A 16307-nucleotide genomic window follows, 5' to 3' on the forward strand; every position below is an offset into this window, starting at 1 on the left:
CTGGCGCAATAATGACTGTTCCTCCTGAACTGCCCCCAGGGACGCTCAAGTGTTCGGCATTTTGGTGGGGATAGATCGTGCGAGCGGCGGCCATTCCCTTTTCGCCCGATGTGTATGCGATCCACGCATTCAAGTCTCCGAACCGAACGATCCGCAGAACGTGCTTCGCTCTCCTCGACGTTCGAGGCCAGCACTGTGCAAGCTATCCGATCGCATAGTAGATGCCTGCCGTACCGGCGCAGCTCTACTAGCTCCGGGAACCTTCCGGAACGTTCGTCGAATGGTTTTAAAGTCGCGCTACGCTAGGCGGTGACCCTAATTCCGTGTGCCCTCGAGGTTTCCTCGATGGAAAAAAATTTCTTGCACCCGGGCCTTTTTCTTTTTTGTTGTTGTTATTTGTTGGATAATCGTCCGACCGGAATTGACCGGGGATCAGCGAGATTTTAAGCATGCTCGGTTAACAGGACCCCCTTTTTCTCTGCGTAGGCGGGTGCAGATATTGACTCGGAAGACGGCACATCCGCTTTAAAGGTTAAAGTTTCGGGACTTCGTAACGATCACGCCGGGACGCGGAATTATGTCAATTAGACCCTCGTTTGCGGCGCTACTCGTATTTACCAATGACGGCGAAAATGTGGAGCAGAGTAGCAACATTTTTATACAACTTGCAACATTTCTATCGTTCGACGAATATTTATGCTCTTTGCACTCTCCTACCGGCAACTCGAACTATTTATGGAATATATGTTCCTGCTTTTGTATGTTCAATGTGTTCGAGAGCGTGAAAAATATTAGGTGAAATGATTATTTAAAAAGAATGTTATTTCACATAATTATTTCTAACATAGTCCACGAAAAATATTATTTCGATTAACGCTAGAACTACCGGATCAGTCGAAATGACTGGTCCCTAATTTTTTCTTTTACAATTACTGAAATTGTAAAAATGTTTTCATCCGAAATTTTTTAATGAAATAAAATTTTTTAATTACAATAAAAGTTGTATGAAGTCTGAGTGGACACAGTCTTGTCACTGTTACAAAGCAGTATACGGTAGTTTTAGTGTTAATCATTTCAATACCATTTCAATATCATTTCATATTTAAATCTTGAAATATTGTCGTATTTGAATAAAAGTATTTCAATTATTATTCCCAATATATTTTAATGCATCCAAATTGCTGACTAGAATTGTTTTCATAGAAGGGACACTCGAGGGACGTTAAGACATCTTTTGTTTTCTGGATCGCTGCCGGATTCTTAGAATGTTGCACATGTTTGCGCACGTTAACAACTGTTTTGCGATCGCAAGAGACAAACGATTGAATGGATATTGATTTGAACGAAGATTGCGGAGTTACAGGACTGTCGATAGTCGCGATGCTTGCGGAGGTATTGTCGCCGTGCCTCTTAAGCTGTCACAATGCAGACAAAGGCGCACGTCGGAGACAATAGCAGACTTATAGGATCATTCATGGATGACGTGCGAACCATTCAAGATCATGATGCACCGTATATTTATAAAGGAATGATTTAGATGCCGGACGCTGGATGTTTATCGGAAGTCGGGTTTCATTACAATCGCTTATGTCAATGTATTAAAATGTACCAATAATAGCAGGATTTATAATTGCAACGGTTTCACATTAAATTTAATTGCATAAAACATGCATAAAACACGGTCGGTGGTTGTACGGTCCTTACTGTACCCATTACATTTAATTAAATGAAAGAGGAAATAGAAAATGCGATTGAAAAATGTTCAACAATCTAGGAGAAACAAAAAATGAGAACTAGATTCAGAGGGCAGATTTTATCGAACGCTAAGCCGTTGTACAGGGTGTTTCCGATGTAGCGCTACATACAACCAGAAGAACAATGAATCTGACTGGCAAAATAAGTTGGAAAGACGGAATAAAAATTTCTTGTTCGAGGTTTTGCTTCCATAAAATGAAGAATCTCAAGATCCATAAGTACGAGTGCTAGGCAGTTGGAGTCGGCTAATGTGTCTGATCATGATCGGACGATTCTACTTCCTGCAAATACTACCGCTGGAGAAATTTGATTTTATTAGGTTGGCAAGAAAGTTTTTCGAACTTTGTTAATGTCTACGAAACGAAACTATATATTGATAATTTATTCAATTTATCCTATTCGAAAGAGTTAGAAATTCCATTTAAATAATCGGCGCAATATTATGATGCATGTTGCGCGAAGTGAATTCTCGTTTTGTAGTGAGCTAATGTCACGATTCATTTAAAGAATCTGCAGCCCAGTTGTCCAATCCCAAAAGCTTATGAAATATAATTAAAATAGTAATGGCAGATGAATATCAGTATCCAGGGAACTAGAACAGTTTTTGCTAACCGAGTGCCAGGCGTTGTGTGTCGAGTGGTCATTGAATGATCCCCCGGTGCAGACGGGCGGCGTGCGGGTGAAAACAAAAGTAACCCGCGCAGCGGAGAAAGAGTCACTCGTGATTCACATTTTCCTTACGTAACGAACGGAGAGGTGGTCGTACGACCGACGACGTGAAACCCGAGGAACGTAATCTCAATGAAACTCCACCGGCTCATGCATCCTTTGAGCGATCTTATCCCGGAAAAATGTCGGCGACCCACTTTCCCACGGGGAAGAAAAACGGGACAGAGAAAAAACACTTTCCAACATCACCCGCGGCGTGGCGGCGGATCAAAGAAAAACCGCCAGAAATCCACGCCTCGAGCAACACCGGAAATAAAGGAAAAGCATTAATCGTTTTATTATATTAATCTTATTGTACCCGGCGGGATTTAATTCCGTGAGGCTTGGTCGCTCGAGAGCGGTTCTGGAACAAAGAAATTTTCTTCCACGTTCCGCGCTTCGTGCGGCGGTTCCCAACCGGTACGGCCACGGCGAGGCGGGTCGTTTGCGAGCGCGAGTACCGGACAATGGAAATTCTATCTCTCGAAAGATCCCAAAGTACGATTTCCATAGACACAAAAGCAAAGGCGAGCGCAGCGCCGCAGGTATCTGGGTCGTTGCATTAATTCTTTCATCCGGCGGGCGCACTGCTCGCTCGAGTGTACCCGCTCGAGTGGCGGGTAGGTCTGTCCGCGAAAAAACAACGTGAGCCTCCGTAATTATTATCGGGAAAGTAGACGGGCTGCAACCACGATTCAAACTATAAAACTAGTGTAGCCGGGGAACGTATCTTCGCTACCCGCCTCCAGTGGCGGGTACATACGCTGGCGAAAAAACAACAGGAACTCCGTAATTATTATTGGCAAAATATAGAGATCGCAATCACGACTCGAAATGTGAAACTAGTCTAACTGAGGACCGTATTCATGCTACCCGCTTCTAATGGCGGGTACATACGCCGACGAAAAAACAACAGGACCTCCGTAATTATTATTGGGAAAATATAGAGATCGCAACCAGGACTCGAAATGTGAAACTAGTCTAGCTGTGGACCGTATCCGTGCTACCCGCCACTCGAGGCGGGTAGGTCCGCATGCAAAAAAGCAACACGACCTTCGTAATTATTATTGGCAAAATATAGAGATCGCAATCACGACTTGAAATGTGAAACTAGTCTAGCTGGTGACCATATTCATGCTACCCGCCTCGAGTGGCGGGTAGGTACGCTGTCGAAAAAGCAACACGACCTCCGTAATTATTATTAGGAAAATATAGAGATCGTAACCACGACTTGAAATGTGAAACTAGTCTAGCTGGGGACCGTATTCATGCTACCCGCCTCGAGTGGCGGGTAGGTCCGCACGGAAAAAAGCAACACAAACTTCGTAATTATTATTGGGAAAGTAGAGAGATCGCAATCACGACTCGAAACGTGAAACTAGTCTAGTTGAGGACCGTATTCATGCTACCCGCCTCGAGTGGCGGGTACATACGCCGGCGAAAAAACAACAGGACCTCCGTAATTATTATTGGGAAAGTATAGAGATCGTAACCGCGACTTGAAATGTGAAACTAGTCTAACTGGGGACCGTATTCATGCGACCCGCCTCCAGTGGCGGGTAGATCCGCCGTCGAAAAAACAACATGACCTCCGTAATAATTATCGGGAAGGTAGAGAAGGTGCGAGTACGACTCGAACTGCGAAACAAGCCTAGCCGGGGATCGTGTTTTCGCTACCCGCTTCGTTGAAACGACGACCGGCCGGGTAGAACGCCGGGTGCCGGCTCGATGAAGGCGCGACCGTGTTATACGGCGTAGCCTGACGTTTCATCTTCAGTCGGCCAGCAGGTGGAGCGTGTTTGACGCGCATCGAGCGACGTCACCCTGTATAAACACGGGCCGGGACCAGGCATATCGGGAAACACTGGGGCTCGTTCCCTTTTCCTCCCCGTCGTCGTTAGCTCGCCGAAAGGCTCGGTGGGGGATGATAAGGAGCACGCACGCGCGAACCTATCGACCCGCAAACCCTCCGGGTAACACCCTCGCGATCCTCGGCTGAGGCTCACTGCTTCGCCGGCAAACTAGTGGGTAGTACACGCACGCGACACAGGTGAGTACCGAGTTTTCTCAGATCTTGCCCAGTGTATTTAAGACGTAAATTTACGGGTGGATCTAATAGCACCCGGGACACACGGGTTCGTCGCCAGGGTCCTCCGACGTGTACAGGGTATTTCGGATAACTCGTCGATCGTTCTCTCCTCGTGCTATAGGACCGAGTACTACGTTCCACGGGTACCGTTTGCGAAGCCTAGGACTCCGATATGGTCCCCCCAGGGTCCCGGTGAATTGGAACCATCGTGCGGGACAGTGAACAGCCCTCGGGATTGATTTTCGATTATCCGGCCGCCTCCTGCGGACCGTTTCGGTTGACTTACGACCCCCCGGTCCGCACTTTTAATTGAATCAAGTTAAGGAGATTGTGATGGTTCATTCGCGTTCGAGACTTACGGGCTTCTCGGTTCAGTGAGACGTGTACCTCGGTCAATTGCGACCGCTGCACGCTCGGTCGCGCGACCGTTCGCTCGAATTCTGCACGGTTTAAATTTACGCGGGAGCACAATGATAGCAACACTATGCTGATCGATCAGGCACACTAGCCTGCCGCCGGAACCGACGACCAGCGATTGTTCACGCGGGTTCGCGTGTCGTTTTCACGTGACCGCTACGCCAATTCCTCGCGACTGATTTAACGACTTTGTCTCATTTGGTATAGTTCGCGTGGAATTTTCTTCTTTCAAGTGCTGGCAGGTATCAGCGTTCTGCTAAATTCGGATGAAACGTGTACGTGAAATTGAAAGTAGAAAGCTTGTATCTGTCGGAAAATGTTGTTTCAGAGAAGTACAATTGATATTAGATTTCCTCGTTTACGATACGAGGCTAACTGCCTGTTACAGAAGGTCTCCAAGTAAAATGCGTGTGAAGACTATGATCGAAAGTGGGAAGGGCTCGTCTACCAGAAAATGTAACTTGAGAGAAATAGGAACCATTGTTTAGCACGTTTCAGTTCACTGCCGTAACGTTTCTGAGCTAAAATTGTGTACGAGAAATATGATTGAAACGGTTGATCTGTTAGAAATTGTTGTTTCAGGGAAATACGATTAATAGGAACCATTGTTTATCACCGTTCGATTTTCTTGTCGACGATGAGCGACTTGGTCACGAGACTGACTCACCGCCGTAACGTTTCTGAGCTAAAATCGTGTGAGGGAAACATGATTGAATATGGAAAGGGTTCGGCTGTCAGAAAATGTTGTTTGAAAGAAGTACGACGAATAGGAACGATTGTTCAACGCGTTTCGATTTTCCCGTTCGCGTTTTCGACACAAGAATAGCTCGCTGCCGTGTACATAACGTTTCTGTATGCGCAGCTTTGGGCGGTCAATGCGCCTGCCCTTTCCTAACACCTAGGGACTCTTCCGTCATCGATTATTACTGAAGTCTAAGCCAAACGCCCTGCAGAAAGCGTGGATAAATTTGCCAGTCTAGTAACATTTCCAAAACTAATTGAAATTCGTACATCCATCTTATCTCGCACTACTTTATTTTTTGTAAGTAGTGCGATGAAAATACAACTTCGATGAAAAATTTAAAAATCACCAGCCGAATTTCGTAGAATCGGACGAATATCGAATTCCAGCGATCCAGTGTTTAAACAGGAGTTTAAAAGGGTGTGTCGCGGAACCAATCGATTTGAAGAACCGTGCTCGTCAAACCGCGCCGCGGCTGTGCATCACTGTCATCGGTTCGGTGTCTCGAGCGCCTGATTAAAATCAGAAATAACCGAGCAGCTCCAATCGATCGGTATCGAGTTTCACGGGTATCGCTTTCACCGTGCCGCGTAATCCGACGAAAGCACGGGGAAAGCCGATTTCGGGAAGTTGCGCGTGTCGCGGCGAAGAATCGGTGGATTTGGAATTCATGCGGACTCATTTGAAATTCAATCAAGTTCGCGGTCTTTGAAATTAATTGAATGCCGGCGGCTCGCCACGGTGTGGAGCCGCGTTGATTTAAAGTTCAGCGCTGCTGTCGTCGGGAATCGGCGACGACACGGAAAAAGAAAATTCCGTCGAGTTCCTACGCCTCGAACGTAGCGGATGTAAATTCGTTTCGAGGGATTTCACAGTGCAGGGTTGCGTGTGGTCCGGAATTGTTCGAAAAATCGCGAATCGCATGCGACTGGAAAAGCGGCATTGCTTCGGGCGTGTGCAAATTGCTGTTTCACCCCGCCTTCGTTCCGCGGAAACAATTATCTCTTGTTCCGGTGGTTCGCGGAGCCAACGAGAGCCGGCCAACTCGTTATCGGCGTTCTTGATCGCAATCCAATAATCCGGCCGGCTCGAAATCATTGTTGTCGAGGAGGAAAAGAAAAACACGGGAGCCGGGTCGCGCGAAAAAATTCTCCGGCGTGCAGAGCCACGCTGCGAAAGTGCGCCGGTTATCGATCAGCGGGATATCAAGCTCTACTTTTGCCTGTGCTAAATTTCTACGAGAGGTCTTCATCCCGCGCGCATAAAGAATACGCGGAGACATTTTTATCACGGTCTGAGGAGCGCCTCTTGTGAAAGATGTTTGCTGCTATCTTTCATCGGTTGAATGCTCGCTGGGATCCGACGAGAGAGAATACTTGTGGGACGCCGCAAGAACCGGGTCTCCAATTAATTTTTCATTCGACGGTCGCCCAGTTTCGCTGCGCTTCGAAAATATCGTCGGAGGTCTTTCGAAATTTCGTCGTTCGGTGTGCTGACTTTCTGATGCGCGTTTGTGGTTTTTCGTACACATTTCCTAGGTTTATGTAAGGTCTAGTAAACGGAAAATGAATGGGTTCGAACTAGCTAGGAGCACAATTATACAAAATCAATATTTTGTCCCAATTCATAATAAATTTAAACTCCAACAAATCAGAATGTGTTAGACAGTTTTCCTCAATCGCCTACGATTTCTCGTCTCTCCAAAAATGTATAAACATCGCTGAAACATGAATAAAAGAGACCATCGAAGTCTGACATCAAAAGGTTTTGCACTTTCTTCAAGGTTCTAGCACTAGAAGTACCGAACCTGTCAGAATGATGGATATCGGATTTTTCTTTTACTATCGGTATTAGCATACTCCTTTATTTGCGTACGTATTACCATAAAAATCGTATGAAATCTGAATAAATTCGGTCTGTTATCGCTATAAAGGGATATGTATCGGTCGTGTTTATGTGCACCCTTAAAACAGGCGACCTTGAAGGAAACAGATCGTTTCATTAACAGTGTCCATGGTTTGTTCTTGCAGATTTCAACTTGGATTGTTTAGTTTCTCCTTCCTCACCTCTCTTATTTCATCCTTTCCTTTCGGGTTTTATCTTACGTTGAAATTTCTTCTGCAACTCGACGAGAGACGCAAACATCGAATCGGCTGATCATCGAACGACCGGCAGCAACCCTAGGCGCCGTGAACCCTCGCTCCCCGGACCCTAATCAGCCGAAGGGTCCAAGGTAAAAGGTCGCGATCGCGATCGACGCGAAGCTGATACCAGGAAACCGGCGGTTTTCGTCTGGAAGACGAAGTCTGCGCCAACCAGCAAGATTACCGGCCGCGGCGGTTGCGCCAAATACTGTGGTACAGCTCCTTCACCCGGCAACATTTCATTCTCCAGCTTTCGGCAGTCCTTCACCTCCAATGTTAACTACCTGAAACGGAGGTGAGTGCCGTCCGTTTTGCGATTCGCAACGCTGTCTTTGCATGCGCAAAACACCGCTAACCGCTCGATGGAATCCGCGGAACATTCCTCTAACCAGCGCAGCGGAGGCGACCCGAGGAATTCAGAAGCGCGACGCTCGGGATCGCCGCAATATGAATGCCGTGCCCTCGAGGAGCAGTCTGTATCGGTTTAGCTATCTCGGGAATTCTTAGCGAGCCTCTGTAGTTGGGAAATCTTGTAGCATAATTGCTGCGTAAGCGTCGTTTCTGGGAACCGTCGCGTCGCGTTCTGTCCCGCAGAGATGGCTGCTTATGCGCGAGTTTTATTGGGACTTGAATCTCTGCGAACGTGCCAGATATTAAAACGTACTGTTCCAATGACGATGCACCGTGTCCGGAGAGATACCAGAGATAGCAGTTAGCTGGACAAAATTTTCTTTGCAACTTAGGGGCCCGGGGTTGTCACGTGACTTTTTAATTAATAATTTCCATTCACAGACACAGACTTAAGATCCAACTTGGTCTTGATCCGACGGGTCTCAAGTCTGTGACTAAACTTGTCACATTTGTTTGCTCTGTATTATCGATATTATGAATTCTGACGCCAGTGCTTCAAGTTTTTCGCTTTATTTCGCAGAGAATCAAGAAAAATTATAACTGAATTTGTGACTGGAGATATTTTATAGTGCGGGCTGGTCAAGCTTTCATCCAGAAAACTCATCCAATGGCATAAAAATGCTAGGATAGACTAGAAATGCTAGGATGCATTTCTAGGATCCCAAATTTCTGAGCTCCCTAATTTCTAACCTCCCCAAACTTCTAAGCACCCAAATTTCTAAGCTCCCAAATTTATATTCTTATTTAAGAACGAAAACTTGAAGCACGTAAAACCATTTTTGACGGTAATGTAGTCGCTCTACCTTATCGGGAATCTACGGAGACCGGCCCCTTAAGGGGTTTTGTTCAGCTATCATTTTGCGTTGACACTTTGATCGTTTCAAATTTAGGTGATAATTCCGTTTCTGTGATAATGGTTGATTGTAACTTCGGTTTTGTCGAGCCAATACTCCCAACGAACATAATTGTGAATATAACCAGTGGATCGTGTAGCAGGAATTAAATTTAAGGTAGGACAGGAATCGAATTAAAAATATTGTTCGGTCTCGATTAATGTTTCATGGAATCTGTAAAAAGCGCAGGGTAATGACTCGCAGCAGTAATAAATAGATATAAAAAGTTGATTTAATAGAACAGTCGATTGTGACTCGCGACGCGATATACCATACAGGTCGATAAATTGCTCGTTCGTTTAAGAGGGGCGGTTATCTGATTCTTCCGTTCGGCTATAATTAATCGTATTATACGAGTTTCACGAACGGCCGATAGGAAAACTGATAAGGTTAATTGACAGCTTCATTTAATTATGACACCGGCTTTTAATCAGAACCGGGAAAGATGAAATATATTGTTGCAGCTATTTAAGGATCTATTCTGTTCCTGCATGCGACTGTTTAAAAATTCGCTTTCGATATCGTACGATCACCGCCGCCTGAACCTCTTGACATTTTTCATATTCATGCGACCCAGGAATAGAGCACGAATATAAAGCAACCTCGCAGCGTTTCGATATTCGATCTCGATTATGATGTAACTGCGAAGCTTATCAGATGCACTCCAATGTCTTCGTTCTGAATTATTTATTCCAGAGATTTTGTAAGCTGTCGAGTAGCATACGCTGACTGTCAGAAGCTTTGGAATCGTTCTACACATTTTATCAATCACTTAACGTACTTTTCTGTCGCCTATAATACCGTCATTGACAAACCGCAATAGTATTGTCGATGAGACTCAATAGAAATCGGAAATCGATTACAACATCCTCTCCTGATGAATGGATTTTTAACGGCTGTGTTAATAAAACTCTAGTGGACCCATTGTGGTACAGTCTCAGATGGTCACAAGACCATTATGGTGCCATAGATCAACGGCTATTATACAGAACTATATATAGAGGTGTGCTGCCAAAAATTGTCAGTTCCTCGAAAGCTGCCGGGGACAACGAACCCTCCGGGAGCTCAGAAGAGTCCCGGGAGTTCGTACCTCAACAGCTCTAGGAGGGCTTTTGCCTGTAGCCGCTTTATGGGCCCTGATCGACCCTAATGGACCCACGTGGACGTCCCTCCATTCCCATCCCTCTTCCTTATTCCTCTCCCTTCCTTAGACTCTTCTCCACCCTTCTTCAGATCGACATCACGCCTCGTCTTCCTTTCCTGGATCGTGTCCGTCTTTCCGTCACTAAATTTTCTACTCCCCTCTCCTCTCCCTTCCTTTCCAGGAACGCTCCCTTTTTCCCATTCCTAGATTCGCCTAGGGTCTAGTTCCCCCTAGTGTCTACTCCCCTTCCCATGATCTTTTCCTACCTGGATCAACCCCTTCCCTGGGCGCTTCCCTTCCCTACCTAGATTCCCTACTCCAGGAAAGAGTTCCTGGATCTTCCCTTTCTCCAACCTACATTCGCCCATTTCCTGAAATCCCCATCTCCTACATCCTCCCCTCCCTGTGTATTTCCCTTCTCTCCGCAAATTCCCTGCTCTCTTCCCCTACCTAGCTCCTGCCCTCCCCTTCTGTTCCTTAGATCCTTCCTCTTCCTAGATTCCTTATTCACTTCCTGCTCCTTGCATCTTCCCTTCCTAGATTTTCCCTTCCCTGGGCCCTACCATTCTTCGGATTCACCCCTTCCTTAGTCGCTTCCCTTCCCCTACCTAGACTCTCCTTTCCCCGGACCCTTCGCCTCCCTAGATCCTGCTTTTGCCTGGATCCTTTCCTTACCTAGCTCCTGCTCTCTTCTTCCGAGATTCCCTCCCCTTCCCTTCCCTTTCTTCTCAGTCCATCCCTGATTCCCTTACACAAATGATTGTGTCTACATGTCTAACTAGAGGAACACCATTCGTGTTTGACCCTTTGACCAGAAATCAAGAATCAATTCCACATCCATGACAATCAGTGTATGCCGGCGAACTTGTCCATCTCGCTAGGGTCCATCGTTCCCATTTCACGAAGCACGAGCGACCATGACTCCGCATAACATCGCGAGCGATGTGTGTCCGCCAGCGAAAAAGACCCTGCGATCGCTGTCCGCATCAGAACCGAAAATGTGTCGTCGCCTGTCACGCATGCAAGCCGCAACAATTCAGCAATAATCGTCCATCATCGTCGACGCGATCCATGCCAAAACATCCCCCCAAGCGCACTGTGGCTGTTCGATGTGCAGTTTACGTCCACGAGCAATACCAACCGAAAAAGACTATACAAAAATCAAGTAACACACGACACACAGCCGTGAAACCACCGGGAACGATCCGACCGATTGTCACTGTCACGGCCACCATCTTAGCTTGTCTTCCAGGTTCTCGTCAGGGGATTTAAGCTCGGAGCTAGACGATGAACCAAGCACAGACTCCGGGCTGGCCTCCATGGCCAGGGATTCGTCCCAATCGTATCAAGCGGCATCAGAACGACCGTTGCAGTCACAGCCGACCCCTGTTCCACCTGCTAGCCAGCCACCTGTGCCCGGAGCACCTCCACCTGGACCTCCTCAACCTGTCGGCGGTGATCTAAGCCTCAACCTGAGGCCAGGATCGAGGACCACCAGCGCGCCCTCGTCGCCGGCCAAGACCCGGGAGAGCTTGCTCCAGAGGGTGCAGAGCTTGACCGGTGCTGCTCGCGATCAGGTGCTTTGACCATTTCCACAAACATCTTTTCCTTTCTACAGTAATGCCTCCACATATGTGCCAAAGTTCTGCACGATATACGCGAAAAATGTATCCCCACTACAGCAACGCCCTCGAGGATCCCACAAGCTGGATCACCATACTAATCCCATGAAAAACCTTCCTTTTCTTTTAGTTTATTTCTATATTTAATGTTCACTTCGTGACACTTTTCTGATCAGAATGGGACATTTCTTGGGGCAAATTTTGGACAACATCTGGGACCAGAAGTTTTCACATATATTGAGGCATTGATGTATCTCTTTGATATCAACTTTGTGACACCTAGATCATCCCTTTCCGGTTGTTATGTTTAGGGTGCGTCCATTCTTGGAGCAGCAGTGTCTGGCGCGACGAGGGGCCCGTCGTACAACAAAGAGCGATGCTTCACACTCCTTGTGATCGACGATCAGAACACCGACTGGAGCAAGTACTTCCGGGGCCGTAGACTCCACGGGGATTTCGAGATCCGCGTGGAGCAAGCGGAGTTTCGGGAATTGTCGTTGACAGCGAGCGAGGCTGGCACCGTGGTGTCTATGGCAGTCTATCGTAACGGGACCAAAGTGATCCGGTTAGCTAACATTGTCTGTTATTTTACTTTTTATAATAACGAAACACGTTGGCTGAACGACTAAATTCGTTCGCAGATCCTTCAAACCAGATTTCGTCCTGATACGACAGAACTTGAAGGACGCAGGAGAAGACTACAAGAACCTCCTTCTCGGTCTGATGTACGGAGGTGTCCCGAGTATTAACAATCTTACTGCGATTTACAACTTCCAGGTGAATATTCATTATTCGTGAACGCAAACGTGCATCCACATGGTCGCGAGCGTAGGAAAAATAAATTACGATTACATGTGACACGGGGAATCGATGGAACTGATCCTGGATTAGAAAACGTCACGGGTCGTGAATAAAAAAATATCATGCACCATCTGCCAGATGCATTGTAATAATATACCTAATGTTTTTTCCAACAACAACGATTACTCGTATAAAACGACTGTGTAATTATTGTTTGGTACATCGTGCCCACATTTTTTCCGAGGTAGTTTCCCGGTTGGAGGAAAGTATTGTTACTTAAGAAATATATGTATATTATTTTGGATATACGGATCAATCGAAGGTCACAGGGTTAATAGCAATTTTATACTTTCGGTCTACTAGTTAAGCAGATCTTTCAATATTGCTCCTTGTACTCCTGTGTCTTCCCCACTATTAACCCTTAGCACTCGAACGGTGACTGTAAAGCACCACTAAAAATTGCTGTATCATTATCCAAAATATTTTCTACACTATTAAATTTGTTTGTATTTAATAAATTAGTAAACATTTCGGTATTGTACGAGTAAGTTGCACCATTCTCGTATGTATAACATACAAAAAAATATATATATATAGAAGGGCAATATTGTAGGTCGGAAGAAATGTTTCGTTTTGGAGTTAAAATGGCTTCGAGTGCAAAGGGTTAAATATTTAATTTCATCGATCCAGCGATGCGTATCTTTTCGGACGTTCGTTAGTCATTTCTCTCGGAAGAATTGCAAACGAGCGAGACCGTGTGACGTCACCGGTTGAAACAAATGAAAGATTGAAATGGAACGTTATTAATCAACTTTCCCCTCGCAGGACAAGCCGTGGGTGTTCGCGTATCTGCTGGGGCTCCAGCGTCGTTTGGGGAAAGACAACTTCCCCCTGATCGAGCAGACATTCTACCCGAATCATCGTGAAATGGTGAGTCAGAGACTTTATCCCGACGGGACGATCGGACGCGGTTACGTTCTCTCCCTTTATTTCTCATCGTTCAAGTGATATATAATACTTACAAAAGTTATCAAATGGAAGAACTAAACTAGAATACATCTCGACTTAACGTACATACGTTTCTCTGTGTTAGGAAATGCCGACTAACTCCCTTCGTATCGCGCGTTTAGCATTTTGTACTAAATTTTCAGCCCCCGTCCGGGGCTCTGTTCCTCGTTGCTATCATCGCGACGATGTCATCACGATCGATCGCGCCTCAGACACCGTTTACAAATACAGAACTTAATCGATTACGCTTCTAGCACGACGCCCGGCGCACGTTCTCTGAATAATCGGGCGACGTATAACTTTGTACAAATGATAATTAATTGATTTCCGTCGCAACGAAAAGAAACGAGGAATGATCGTTCAGGATCCCGCTTCGCGACGACACACCGTCGAAATTTCGTGACAAACGAGAAACTATTTCATTACGATCGCCTCTTTATTCAGAGTTCCGTGCCTATACTCTATACCAAGAATTATTAAATAGCTTTCAGCGATTTCTTCTACCCACACACGCACGCACACGCGTCCAGGGTGCGCGGGAACGAAAGAAACAATAAGAATAATTTAAAAATGCGTAATATACATTAATAGCCTATATGTACAACTAAAGTATAGCCAATTGATTGTAGAGTACGCTTCGCTTTACTCTTCCCTTCAACTTTGAGACGCGGTTTCGGTCGATTTCAATTGCGGATCGTCCTGGCCAAATTGTTTAATTAAACGAAACGAGGCCGACGACGTCGGCTCGAACGGGAGGCTCAAAGATTCGAGAGGCTCCTCTCCTTCATGAATAATTCTCCGCCGGTTAATAATTTCTCCTCGAGTGTATCGAATACCGGCCCATCCCGTCCTCAATTATTCAAACGTTAAAAGCGGGTAGAGTGCATCGAACGACCGAACGGCGAAAAAGATCGTGCCGACAAACGCCGTCGTGCCTCGGAACATTTTCGAAATTTATCGTGTCGCCGCGAGCCACACAGTTTGCCAGCAAATGCGTTGCGTACACTGCCGATGAAAGTTTTGCGTTTCCTAGACGAACATGCTAGGTTCACACTATAACGACCGAGCAATAAATGCGACTGACGTATACTGCTTCGCAACAGTGACAAGACCGTGCCCATTCAGCCTTCGTACAACTTTTATCGTAATATGAGCTTCAATGAAGAGGTTCGTTAAAAAATTTCCGACGAAAACATTTTTACAATTTCAGTAATAGTAAAAGAAAAAATTAGGAACCAGTCATTTCGACCGCTCCGGTCGTTCTAGCGTTAATCAACTGCGAATCTTGAAACGTGGACGTTGAGAGAAACGAAAAATATTTTCGTTTTCAATTTCGTCCGTTCGCATTGTTCGGCGACAGCGCAGTTTCAGCGGCAGCGTGCAATGATTCCGATGATTCGACCGGGCCGCGTGCTGACCGGCGACACCGGCTTTTGTACTCGCTGACACAACCTTCCAATTAATACTTTTGGTAAAACGCGAGAATAAATAGAACGTGACGCGGGTGCGGAGGATGAATAACGCGAATGGTCAACGAACTAACGCTACGTCTGGAATAAATAAATACACATCCAATCCACTTGGCAGCAAGTTCTTCGAAGGGTGTTCATCATTCTCGGGAGCGTACGTGGTTCTCGTTTTCCGCCAGCGTGATCGGTATCCGTTCTATCTGTACAACCAAGCGCGTTGTCCTCAGAGCAGCCGGCTTTATTAAGGCTCCAACAGCCTCTGCTGCTCGCGTTTCTGTTGGTGCTCCTTGATGCAGTTGTTGTAAGGCAATGACGGAGCCCAGGAGCACCCACCTGGCGAGGCCAAGCAGATGCCGTATGTTTCTTGGCAGTGGCAAGGACCTGGCTCGCTCTCCCACAAGCATTGCTTCCTTCCGCCGAGATCCAGATCCTCGCCCTTCCTCCACCACTGTGTATAGTGCACCTGAAACACAAACAATTGTTAGAACTTCATCTCCACGAAAATTATCATTTTTAACGCTTCCGGTCGCAATTCGCGTTCTTTCGGAATTATTTCCCCCGAATTAAAGAAATCTAGGTATTAGGAGTTGAAACTGTCACAAAGGTTCATTTAAACGGACAAATTATCAGAGTTACATCGGGAATTTAATGGTAGCAGGAGTGAGTGAAATTTCTACAAATTGGTCATTTTTTGAAAATAACTTTTCATACTAAATATTGTTATAGAATTCTAGTCCTTTGAAGTCACGATTTCTGTCTTTTAAAAATATATTTTCGTTAATATTATGGAAAATTTAAAAGCACAAACAAATATCTGTGAAAATGATTAAGATGAGGGGATTCATATATTTTTTTGTGAATCAGGAATGTTTTATGTGCGTTCCAATGAGTCCTGGTTAGCGTGTCTGTTCGATGCCGTCTGTATCTACTTATTCGAGCCGATGATGGTAACACGGCTTTATTTGCTTTTTAAATATCGACTTGCATCGAATGATTGGTTAAAACTGATTGTTATGTCACCGTCGATAATAACCGCCATCGATCGAAGCGATGCTAACAACTAATAATTAATTTACGGTCGAACAAGATTGATTTTATCAATCT

The 16307-nt window shown here is 45.7% G+C and overlaps 2 protein-coding genes across 4 annotated transcripts in view; one reads left to right on the top strand and one right to left on the bottom strand.

Moving 5' to 3' along the window:
• Positions 1–4387: 4387 nt before the first annotated feature.
• Positions 4388–16307, top strand: part of Syn (synapsin) — a 65450-nt gene continuing 53530 nt past the window's right edge. Inside the window, exons 1-6 of one of the 2 annotated variants that reach the window (XM_076787007.1) lie at positions 4388–4513; positions 7742–8150; positions 11556–11880; positions 12237–12490; positions 12567–12702; positions 13552–13656. In XM_076787007.1, coding sequence (XP_076643122.1) covers positions 11623–11880; positions 12237–12490; positions 12567–12702; positions 13552–13656 — 753 coding nt within the window. In that variant the 5' untranslated portion in view covers positions 4388–4513; positions 7742–8150; positions 11556–11622. Of the gene's footprint in view, positions 4514–7741; positions 8151–11550; positions 11881–12236; positions 12491–12566; positions 12703–13551; positions 13657–16307 lie in introns of those variants that run through there. The other variant, XM_076787008.1, reaches the window with a different exon arrangement.
• The window catches only part of Timp (Tissue inhibitor of metalloproteases), a 46709-nt gene continuing 44099 nt past the window's right edge, over positions 13698–16307 (bottom strand). For both annotated transcript variants that reach the window (XM_076787040.1, XM_076787041.1), the window contains one exon: positions 13698–15666. In XM_076787040.1, coding sequence (XP_076643155.1) covers positions 15445–15666 — 222 coding nt within the window. In that variant the 3' untranslated portion in view covers positions 13698–15444. The remainder of the gene's footprint in view (positions 15667–16307) is intronic.

The sequence above is a fragment of the Halictus rubicundus genome, chromosome 4 (genome assembly GCF_050948215.1).
Source record: "Halictus rubicundus isolate RS-2024b chromosome 4, iyHalRubi1_principal, whole genome shotgun sequence".
NCBI lineage: Eukaryota > Metazoa > Arthropoda > Insecta > Hymenoptera > Halictidae > Halictus > Halictus rubicundus.